This window comes from Alosa alosa, chromosome 14, assembly GCF_017589495.1.
Source record: "Alosa alosa isolate M-15738 ecotype Scorff River chromosome 14, AALO_Geno_1.1, whole genome shotgun sequence".
NCBI lineage: Eukaryota > Metazoa > Chordata > Actinopteri > Clupeiformes > Clupeidae > Alosa > Alosa alosa.
Window position 1 is genome coordinate 3,407,589 of NC_063202.1, and position 11,311 is coordinate 3,418,899.

Sequence of the window (11,311 nt, forward strand, 5' to 3'; positions counted from 1 at the left end):
GTTACCGTGTTATAGCACATTTGCTCCCCAAATGAATTAATTTGGAACCTAAGGACTGAAGCAACAACAACAACACCAACACCTGGATGCAGTGGGGTATACTACGAAGCACGTTAGACATATCTAGGCTATGTAGACATATCGAGGCTTGACAAAGCCTTGACTCAGGGGTATACGTTAGATACTACGATTGCAGTTATGTGATATATTTGTCAAACTAGGCTTTCAGCTCAGATCTGTGCGCGTTCTCGGTGTTGGGATGACTTTGGCCAATCGTGTAACGTGGAGACACAAGACCGCCTCTATTTAAAAACAATTACTTCCGCATTCATGAGCGATAGCTTAATCTACACTGCGGTCATTTTTTGTGTCTAACCTTTAACATTAAATAAATCAATTGTCATCAGTTGTTGTGTGGTATGCACGTCCATAGTGGGATATTTGCACGCACAGCACTATTAAAGCGACAGGCACCTAGCCCCTCACTGCTCCCCGAGCGCCGCTGTTGTTGCAGGCAGCTCACTGCACCGGGATTAGTGTGTGCTTCACCTCACTGAGTGTTCACTGTGTGCTGAGTGTGTTTCACTAATTCACAGATTGGGATAAATGCAGAGATCAAATTTCCCTCACGGGATCAAAAGAGTATATATACTTATACTTACTTATTCGAGCTCCACCTGTAAGATATATGACAGAATCCTACACGTGATATAACTTCGTTTTTAAGACAATTGATTGGTCAGTGTACGGTAGATTACACGATTTGACCTAGGCTATAAGCACATACAGTAACCTCCTCCCGACCAGGTTTGGTTGACAGCATAAGATACCATGGTGATATAGCGACACTAAAACAGATCCACTTTCGCGTCACAGCATAGCCTGGCTTTGAGCGCAACATACCTCGCTAACTCACTAATCGAGATTCGTAGTACACCCCAGATAGTCAAGTTTGAGCACTGAGGTCTTCTACCTTGTATGAAAATCTGAACTAAATCAGACCAGTAGGCCTACTGTAAACGTTAGAACACACACACACACGAATGGCTGGACTGACCCGATTTAAAAACCTTTCTCCACCCTGTTGGGGTTGAGGGAAACAAGTAATCACAGGAAAGGATTCGGTGGAGGATAAATTATGTAAGTAGACGTGTTTATTGTCCAAACATTTTGAATTTGTAGCCCTACTACCGGCACTTATCTATGCCCAAACTGAACCATCCAGCTTAAACACATCATAAGTCTCTCATACGGTTTCTCTCCCTTCATTTCTTTCCCCTTTACATCTTTAAAGATGTTAATCAAACGTAGGCGGTGGCACTGGAATCCATTCGAGCTTCACATGCGTTTTATTGTTCACATGCTGCCGTTTCCCCAGCGACACTCTGCTGCTGTTGACCCAGCTGCTTGTGCCCCCCCAGTCAGACATGCAGACAGGGCCTACAAGTTTCAGCTTTCAGGGCACACTATGGAGACTCAGCAGCTTCCATTGACCTATATAAGGGCACAGACAGGCCAAAACTAGGTCTTGGCACCATTTGAATGGTGCTGCTGAGACCTTGGGAGTAGTGTGGCGCACATCAAATTAAACCCTGGTTTCCTAATAGGCAAGCAAGCAATACAGTAATCACTTAAATAACCAAACAAACCATTAAAACTGTCTAACAACCAAACAATCATTATGATAAAATCAGCGGTCATGCCTACTGACAGGGTGGCACAGCATACATACTGTTCTCTACGTAAGTTATCAAAGTCTAAATATAGACTTGAGTGCTACTCATGTACATTGGACAACTGTGTCAACTGTTCCCTTTACGTTTTGAAGGCTAACATTGTGGGATTGTCATGTGATATCAGACTGCTTTACTGAAGCGCTTTGAGGTTTAATCTTTCACAGTATGTATGCTAAAAAAAGCATACAATCCTTTCATCGTAGTACAGCCACAAGCATAACATGATTATCGTAAGAATGTTGTAGAATAGGTTTTCTGTTGCCTCTTCAAAAATGTGTGCACTGCGCAAAGAAGGAGAACGTAAAGTAAAAACTGGAAATATTATGTATTCTGTTCACCACCGTGCAACATGGTAAGAATAGCCACTGTGCATTATGACTAATCTAGAATGGGACCACTGTAGTGGTAGACAGGAGGCACTTGTTTGTCCCTTTAAGATGCACAGTTAGGGAGCAATCTCGTGACCTTCGTGAACTTTGAAAATATTGGTGCCTTCTCAAAATGGAAAAAAAGTCACCGAAAACACAAACTCCACTTAAGACTATACAGGAAGATGAACCACTTAGTGAGGTCATACCAAGTAATGAGAACCCCCCCCCCACACACACACAAACACAGACACAGACACATAAAATGAATGGCAATGTTGATAACTTCATTTTACTAATACACAACATATCCTTCAGCCATATCAAGCTCTTTCTCTTATTTAAGCACAAATTACTTTTTTTTATTCACAGATAAAGCTGTCTCAGCAGCTTTTTCACTAGAGCATGAACAGTAACAAATTACTGGAGAAAAAACAAAAACACAATGGACTTCACTTGGATTAACAGCAGGGAAAACCAAGTCTTTCCAGCTGGAATACAAAGCGCTGTAAGTCAGAAACCAGGAGAGCAAACGGTCATATTTAATAAAAGACACCAGAACTCAATTCAAATGTACATTTTGGTGCCAGCAGCTGTGTCTATAATTAGACACATAAGAGGCACATATTAAGCGACAAACACATTGTCGGCAATTCATTATCAAATCATTATTTCGCCTGCAATTACATGAACATCTCATGTTCTCTTATGGTCACTCCACTAGAATCCTCTATGTCTGAATGGGGCATTACATACATCTGTCTACTGTATGTGCCTACACACAGATACGCATACATAAACATACACACATACATACGTACGTACTCACACAAACACACCCACTATAGACTGCATGATTCACTTCCAAATTTTTGCATAGCAGGCAAAACAGCAGGCCAACAGTCTTACAGTATTTTTGTGTTGCTTGTTCAACACAGTTCTTCGCATTATTAGAGTGACCACTTCATCAAGCTTATTTACAAAGTTTTGTGACCACTAACACTCATGGTTATAAGGCAAGGCATGATACGATTCACACCACAATCTTCAGAGCACAATATTCCATTTTAAACATGGATATTACTGTACCATACAATTCAGAACCGAATAAAAAAAAAAATACTGAATAGAGGATATTACTGCACTATTCAGCACTTAAAATAAAAAAAAAAAAGATGATTGCACATTCCGGGTCAGTGGAATTAAAGTGTCCATCTAGGGAAGCAGGTCAGCATTGAAACCAAAGCCTCTTACCACCCTGCCCCCTGCCATACAGTGAGTCCATTGAGTACCGTATACCGGTATACATCCCTATAGCACTATACTGACCCTGCTGGGGGGAGGCCAGGCTCCAGGTCCTGATGCCAAGCCCATGCGACACACGAAACCACACGTGCTGTATGCCCGTCTAGACGTATACAGCTCCTTTAAGCTGTTGTGGGGGATCCTCTTTCTCCTGGTTCCAGTTTTTTAAGCCTTCTGGTAGACTGGTGTCCTCCTCGAAAGTGCCCGTGCCCTCTACAAAGTCCTCGTAGGAGGACTTCTCCTCACAGAGTCTCGGCCCCAGAAGCTCGAGCATGTCCCCTTTGTCCAACACTTCCCTCTCCAAGAGGCGTTTACCCACCTGAGGCAGCAGAGAAATCAAGAAAGTTTTTTTTTTAGCATTTCTTTGTTTTAGAAAAGGCTCTATGCCTTATGTTTCCTTTGACTTTTATAACTTGCAAAACATGCAAACAGCATAAGAAAACTTCTCAGAAGCCTCACTTTATGGCAGGCTTTAGTAATGTACACAGTGCACTGTGCATTTCTCTCCTCCAGTTCTTACCTTCTCCACTAAGTCCCGTTTGTCGGTGATGAGCTGCTGTGTCCTGATGAAGGCCTTGTTGATGAGCTGGCGCACTTCTCTGTCGATGAGCTGCGCAGTGGCCTCACTGTAGGGTTTCTTGGACATGAGCTCCCCTGGCTGGGCCAGGTCAAAGGACATCTGACCCAACGAGTCATTCATGCCGAACTGCACTATCTGAAACAAGATTTCATTTATATTTAGAAGATGCCTTTATTCAAAAGCAACTCACAGAAATTCACAAAATATATTATACATTCAATTTCTATATATGGCATAATTATTTGATATTGCAACAGAGCTTTGGGTTCTTTGAATGTAAATGGTTGTTAGCCTATATTAAAATGTGTATACAAAAATGAGTGTGAGTGAGACAGCGTGTGTGTAAGGGGGAAGGGGCCTTAGTGGGTGCTGGGTTGCATCTGGGATGGCACACACTAGCGGAGACAGGGGACACACCTGTGCATAAGCAGACTGCGTGACCTTCCTCAAGTCGTCCTGGGCACCTGTGGTGATCCTGCCGAAGAACTCCTGCTCTGCTACGCGACCTCCCAGCATCATGCACATCCTGTCAAACAGCTGCTCCCGAGTGAACAGGTACTGCTCCTTTGGCAGGTACTGCGCGTAACCCAGGCCTTTCCCCCGAGGAATGATTGACAACTGTGGGTGAAAAGGAAAACACAAAATCTATAGTCTCTTGCTGTAGGTGAAGCAGTATTCTTTACCCTTACACAATTAAACTCTATCAGACATATTTTACCATCCACATTTAGTACAGATACACATCATACTATCTCAAAGTTAAACATGAACAGGCTGCTACAAAACAATGAAAGACTGACTGAATTTAGGTCAGCCAGACAAAAAGCTTTTTATAATCCTTAACGTAACAACCATGACTACAATCCTTAATCTACAGGTAAACCTGACTGACGTCAAGATCAAGGGTTGAAGTTCGATCTAAGCAGCAGAATGTGCATATTCACGTAATATTACAGATTTGAATGAATAACAATCTTAAGCTGACAGGTGGCTAGTGGAGTCAAATTCATATAACAAGGAGCAATAGTGCTTTAATCTCCTGTCAATTATCCTATCAACTTTGAGGCAGAACCTTGAGAAGGGGGTCAGCGTGCTCCAGGAACCAGCCCACCACAGCATGGCCAGCCTCATGGTAGGCCACGGTGGTCTTCTCAGTGGGCTGAAGGACCTGGGTCTTCTTCTCCAGGCCTGAGGGCAAGCATGGTGGAAAACACTTAGCATGACCTCAATGATCTGACCACCCTTGTTTTTTTTGTGTGATTTGAAATCGAATGACTGTTTTGGAATGTTTTTTTGTGTGTGCTTTGTAATGGGTTGGCTAACTGGGTATTGGGTATTGGCTTCTGTCTATGTCCTCAATAACTGAATTAACAACCATGGTGGTACGCAGTGGTCTATCATTCATTAATATGTAATGTAATATGATACCAGAATCCCTGAAGTTATCAGAAATAATGAAAACAAAGAATTCCAGAGAGCACTTCATTACAGCATTTTGAAACGTGACTCACCTCCAATAACTCTCTCTATGGCATGTTCAAAGTGCTTAGCCTTGATTGCTTTGTTGAGATGTCTGGCAGCAATGAGTGCTGCTTCATTGCACACATTAGCTATGTCAGCACCTAGCAATAGAGAAATAAGCAGGGTGATGATTTAATATGAACTGTTGAAATAATATCACTACCTGTTACACTATATATGGTAATACTACCACTAGCCAGTCTTTACATGCATCACTCAAAGCCTTCTAGAAGAGCCATAAGATCCATATGTTTAATGCATGTGGTTTAGGCTGATGGCCACAGTACCAGTACTCACCAGTGAAGCCAGGGGTTAAAGCAGCAAGCTTCCGGGCGAGGGCATCGGAGTCTATACTGGGGTCCAGTCTCAGTGGACGCAGATGCACCTTAAAGACTGACGCCCTGCCTTTGATGTCCGGTGGACCTGTGAAAAATGAGGGGGAGAGAAAAGAAGTTAAAGGTTACATGAAGGGTAACAACACAGCCTCCTGAGCGAGTGAAGGCTCGGGTTACATAACAGGACTATAAATAGACGGGCCACTCGCTAAATCAGTTCTTTCCATTTTCCATGTCAGCCTCACATCTGGCCCATGGGTAAATTTAGCTTTCAACTAGAGGATATGGTTCAAACGCATTGGCTAAGTAAAACATGTAAATCTGACAGAAAAAGACACAAAGCTTTTCACAAATCAACACTGGTCTATAAAGAAATACATTTTCCAAACTAACTTCTGCAGAGGTTTGTATTAAAATATGAAAGAGGAGAGAAAGGAAAGGATCTTGGCACAAAGCGATAAAAACTTTGCTACTTCTGACGCAAGCTCCCAATGAGCTTTTCTGAGGTTTCCTAGGCTTAGGTTCATCCCTGCACAGGGACGAGCAGGAAACACCTGTAGCCCTTGTAGTCCTCACTCACGCCACACAACCAACTCTAATCTCCAAAACGTAGCTCCCCATGCAACAGCAGAGCAGATAAATCTTGTTTAATCACTTTAATTTAAGATGGCTAAGGAGTGGATTTGCTGCATTTGCCGAGACATTCTGTGAGGTTCTGTGTAATCCTAATACTGAGAGACGTGGATGCAGGAGTCGTTAATGCAGGAGTCGTTATCTCTGGGTGACAGGCCAGGGGTGGGAATACTCACCGATGTAAATCTGCCTGTCGAACCGGCCAGGCCTCAACAGAGCAGGGTCTAAGACGTCCACTCGATTGGTTCCTGCCAAGACGACCACGTTGGTGCTGCTGTTGAAGCCTAGGAGATCCAATAAAGAAGAAAAAAAATGAGTTCCTACTGGACCGCTCTTCCTATACAATTTATAGATTCCTACTGGACCGCTCTTCTTATACAATTTATAGATTCCTACTGGACCGCTCTTCCTATACAATTTATGGATTCAACTTGCATTGGAAATGAATTGTGCACATGACAGGACATTTGCATGCACTGTAATAATGCATTAATAATAGTGCATCAAGTGAATAACACGTACTAAACAAACAAGAACATCTGATGAATGAATGAAGATCATTCAACCTACACAAATCTCACTCCATGTTATCCAACAAATGAGACCATTCAGCAATCACATCACAAATGGTGCAACTATGACTTAATGTCTTAAGCAAATAAAAGGCCATATTAACTACAATCCACAACTACCTGACTGGACCAAGAGGAACTGTTATGTAGACTTATGTAACCACACAACCTGCTACGAATTACAGTCATGACCTCATTAAGAGGCTTTTGATAAATATAAACTGGATTCAGAACATTTAGCAAGATCCTAGTTCAATGTTTTTTTCAATTCACATTCCTCCAGAGGAGCTCAGCTTAGAGAACAGGCCATAGCAATTATCAAGATCTTCAACTCCACTTGGATCTCTTCACTCTCAACACACATGAAAAGCAGCTTCAGGAAGGAAGACTGACTGCATTTCATCCCCAGCAGCTACTTCACACAGTCAATCTCCTAAAACTGTCCCAGATGTCAATGACACATATATAACACCCTCCAACGAATGATAATTATCAATAGCAGTCATCTCATTTGTATGGCACAGATGTCAAACCCAGCACACTCATCCAGCCAAGTCAAAACTTGCCTCAGGTCAAAGGGGCTAAAAACTTTCATGACCCACAATTCCTTCTGTCTGAAACTAACAATCCATACATACCGTCCATCTCCACCAGCAGTTGGTTCAGGGTGTTCTCCTGCTCACTCTGCCCACCAAACTCCCCTCTGCCTCGCTTTCTGCCCACTGCGTCAATCTCGTCGATGAAGAGAATACATGGAGCGTTCTTCCTGGCCATATTGAACATGTCTCTCATCTGAAAAGATGAGCAAAATTACACGACACTCTTGTCTTGAATTTACTGTCACATATACAGTTTTACTGATATTTATTGGATTTTCACGCAGATCCGCTCTGTCCATCACTGCTTCAATGTTGACTTATCTATTCCACATTTTCAGATCTGTAATACTAATATTACACTCAGGGTTGTAATATTGAAGGTAATATAATAAGATCTGTAGCAGTTGGTGTAAAACTAGTGTTACAGTTTTTATGTTTGAAATATGGTAATCCTCTTTAGAGTATCTGAAAGGCGATTCTCACCCTAGCTGGTCCAACTCCCACAAACACCTCCTGGAACTCAGAGCCGTTGACCGTGATAAAGGGGACATTTGCCTCTCCAGCCATAGCTTTGGCCAGTAGAGTCTTCCCAGTCCCCGGGGGTCCTGATAGCACAGCCCCCTGGAGGGCAGAGACAACATGACCACAATAGGATTAAGACAAGACCATGCATGTTTGTGTGTAATGAAATTAGGCACCACTGGCTGCTAAACCTTGCTTGTAACTTTACACTAACTCAAATGAAGGAAACACCAATGACATTTATTTTTCTAAGATGCTATATTTACAAGTATTCTCATGAGAAGAGGAAGAGAGAACACACTATAATTCTAATTACTGTAATTACAATTCTGTACCTTGGGGATTTTGGCTCCCAGGTCCTGGTATTGTTTAGGGCTTTTCAGGAAGTTGACTAACTCCATGATCTCAACTTTGGCCTCTTCACAGCCAGCCACGTCCTTAAACCTGACGCTGATGTTGCCCTTTATCATCTTGGCTTTGGATTCACTCATGCTGGAGGTGTTGTTCCGGCTCCCACCACTCCCACGGCCCCCCATCATGGGCCCTTGCCTCAGAGCGAAGAGCAGGAATCCGAGTAGAAGTGCAGTAGGGAGCAAGCTGATCAGGAAAGAGCTAAACAGCAGAAAGGGGAGTAAACCAAAACAACACGGCTTAATCACAGCTTTATTGTTCCTATACCAATCAAAACAGACATGCCTCTGATGTCCTGATTACTTCAGACTCAGCTGGAACAATAAACAGTGAGCTCTGGAGATGCTTTGAGAGTGTTAGTGCAGGAGAATGAATGCGGCCTTCTCTGTGTGCATGTGAACGCACCCATCGCTCTCTGTGCTGTACACCACTGGCACTTTGTGAGGAGATTCCATGCCGAGCTTGTTCTGTGCCAACTCCAGGTTACGTTCAAACGTCTCCACACTCCCTATGTTGAACCACACGAAACTCTGCAGGCGCACACACACATATACACACACAGCAAATTTACTAAACCATTCCTAATTGTGCTAACAACCAAATTGATCTATGGCTATCAGTGTGTGATAGGAAAGAAGTGGGTTTTAAGGGGAAGTGATGTCACTTGCCACATCAGAAGTGTTCACTCCTGGCGCTGGGATTACTTTGACATATTGCTTGTTGATCACTTCTAGGTGGTCAACCTGTAAAGCAAGTATACTTAGAAAGTGAGGATTCGACCACCAACGTTGCATAATGAGATTAAAAAAAAAACTTTTAACGTGTGAGAATCGTCATTGCTTAAACCAAAGTGGCAATTTTGGAAAATTGATGCACCCTTCTCCACCAATGATGCCTCTTTAGAGATACAAACAATCAAAATGAGTTGCAAGTTCTCACCAGTCCTTGAGTGAGGTAGTAGTTTACAAAATCTCTCCACGAGATCTCCTTTCCGGTCTCCCTTAAGTGCAAGTAAACAAATGCTGACAGCATTCCAGCCGCTGCAATAGCCACATGCTGGAAAGTTTTCTTGTCCCAGGGGAAGTCTCCCTGTCCAATGAAGAGGGGGGAAGAAGGAGAACAGACAACGAGTAAGCACAGACCTGTCATCACGTCTACAGAAGACTGCATTTCACTCAACCTGGAATCAATCAATCAACTGTTGATACCAACACTGGCTGCTACTATCAGCTGGCAAGTGTGCATTCTCAAGAGCCCAAAGTCAGACAAGGGTGTTACATATTCACTGATTATTTAAGATCAGGGCGCAACAGTTACACAATATAGATCTATGGAAAATATGGGTTAAGTCTGAGCTGGCAGAAGTTACTGCAGTGTGAAATTAATCAAAAAGCTTTGCAGCGGAGTAGTGGAGCCAGTTTAAATCGTCAACACGAACCCTCTGAATGCGGCTCCACCAGTTCTCATCTTCGCCGTTGTTGCCCCCTCCTTGTCCACCACCACTTTCTTTGCCTCTGCCTCCTCCGTGTACTTTTCTTCTAATTTCACCTGACAGAAGATCATTAGAGTTCACATCTAAAAATATCCAATTGATTTGCCAATTGATTTGTTAGGCTATAGTTAGAAGTAATGCAACTTCAGCAAATAGATGCATGAATGAATTGTCATTTACATACTTTTGGGTTCATCACATGATTTCATGACACCAGGGGACTCTTCTGAATCTTCACTTTTCTTGGGGAAATACTTCTCAAAACCTACAAAGCAAAGTATAGTGTCTGAGGACTATTTCAATTTCAGTCTGAAACTATATGTCTGATAGTTGAGCTTTTCACGCCAGTCATCTCAGACTTAGCCTACCTCTTGGAGGCTTGACGGAAAGCAATCTGGAGAAACTGGTAACTTCTTTTCCTCCAAGTAACAGACTTTTCCTTAAACTCATATTCTGTTGACAAAAAAGTCGATTGCATAATATAATCATACATATGTCTCTTCAAGTCAAATAACTGGACAGAAATCCTAGCTACTCCAACCAGGAATGAATGAAGGGAAAAGGAAAAGGGGCAGGTCAAAGGTGTTACTTATTTAACAACAGTGCAGACCAACTCGAATGGTTGTGCATATCACAGCAATTGCAAAAGTGGTCAATGAATTACTTAAAAAGGCAAACAAGTGATAATACAATAAAGCTTGAAAACACTTGCTATTTGCATTTTCATTCTTGTTTTGAGCATGAGACAAAAGTAAAAGAACATACCGTCACCGTCGACCCAGAGTATTTCAGCGCTGCAAATGTGCTCGTATTTTTTCCTATGGCGTTTGATCCGAATTTGATGGGCCCCGAGGCCGTCAAAAGCAGTCCAAACATCCGAACCATGATTGCAGTAAGCAATGAAGTTTTCGTTGTGCTGTGGCGAGAATTTGTTTACTTGTTCACACGTAGCATGATCGTCGGAGTGCCACTGAGATCGATGTTGGTCTTTTAAGAGACAACACAGCTACGTTCACAAAGCCAGCGAGTTAGGGTACTTTACGCCAATGACCTAATTCGCGCAATCCGAACGAATCGAAGCGGGGCTTATGAAAACAAGTCACATGTTCCCCAGCTGTAGAGAGTGGTAGGTGGTATATTTCTCATCTCAGCCTGGTGGGCGTGTCGGCAGACGGCGAATTTGATGCTAGAGAACACAATGTACTCAACATGTATAGTAAATAATGTATGTTTCACA

At 42.6% G+C, this 11,311-nt stretch overlaps 1 protein-coding gene across 1 annotated transcript; it reads right to left on the reverse strand.

Moving 5' to 3' along the window:
* Positions 1–2,370: 2,370 nt before the first annotated feature.
* LOC125307525 (AFG3-like protein 1) lies at positions 2,371–11,190 on the reverse strand. Its single transcript, XM_048263548.1, has 17 exons — positions 10,840–11,190; positions 10,443–10,527; positions 10,259–10,339; positions 10,021–10,130; positions 9,522–9,671; positions 9,251–9,325; positions 8,988–9,112; positions 8,507–8,783; positions 8,133–8,270; positions 7,689–7,842; positions 6,655–6,762; positions 5,808–5,933; positions 5,501–5,611; positions 5,062–5,177; positions 4,407–4,607; positions 3,930–4,124; positions 2,371–3,728 (listed from the first exon to the last, which is right to left on the reverse strand). The coding sequence occupies exons 1-17, from the start codon at positions 10,957–10,959 to the stop codon at positions 3,513–3,515; spliced, it is 2,388 nt and encodes a 795-aa protein (XP_048119505.1). The 5' UTR covers positions 10,960–11,190; the 3' UTR covers positions 2,371–3,512.
* Positions 11,191–11,311: the final 121 nt, after the last annotated feature.

Excerpts from the sequence above, each read along its gene's own strand:
- LOC125307525 (XM_048263548.1), bottom strand. The coding sequence starts at position 10,959 with ATGGTTCGGATGTTTGGACTGCTTTTGACGGCCTCGGGGCCCATCAAA. Across the intron at positions 9,326-9,521 it reads ACTACCTCACTCAAGGACTG|GTTGACCACCTAGAAGTGAT; the intron begins GTGAGAACTTGC and ends CTTGCTTTACAG. Across the intron at positions 5,178-5,500 it reads CATAGAGAGAGTTATTGGAG|GCCTGGAGAAGAAGACCCAG; the intron begins GTGAGTCACGTT and ends GCTTGCCCTCAG.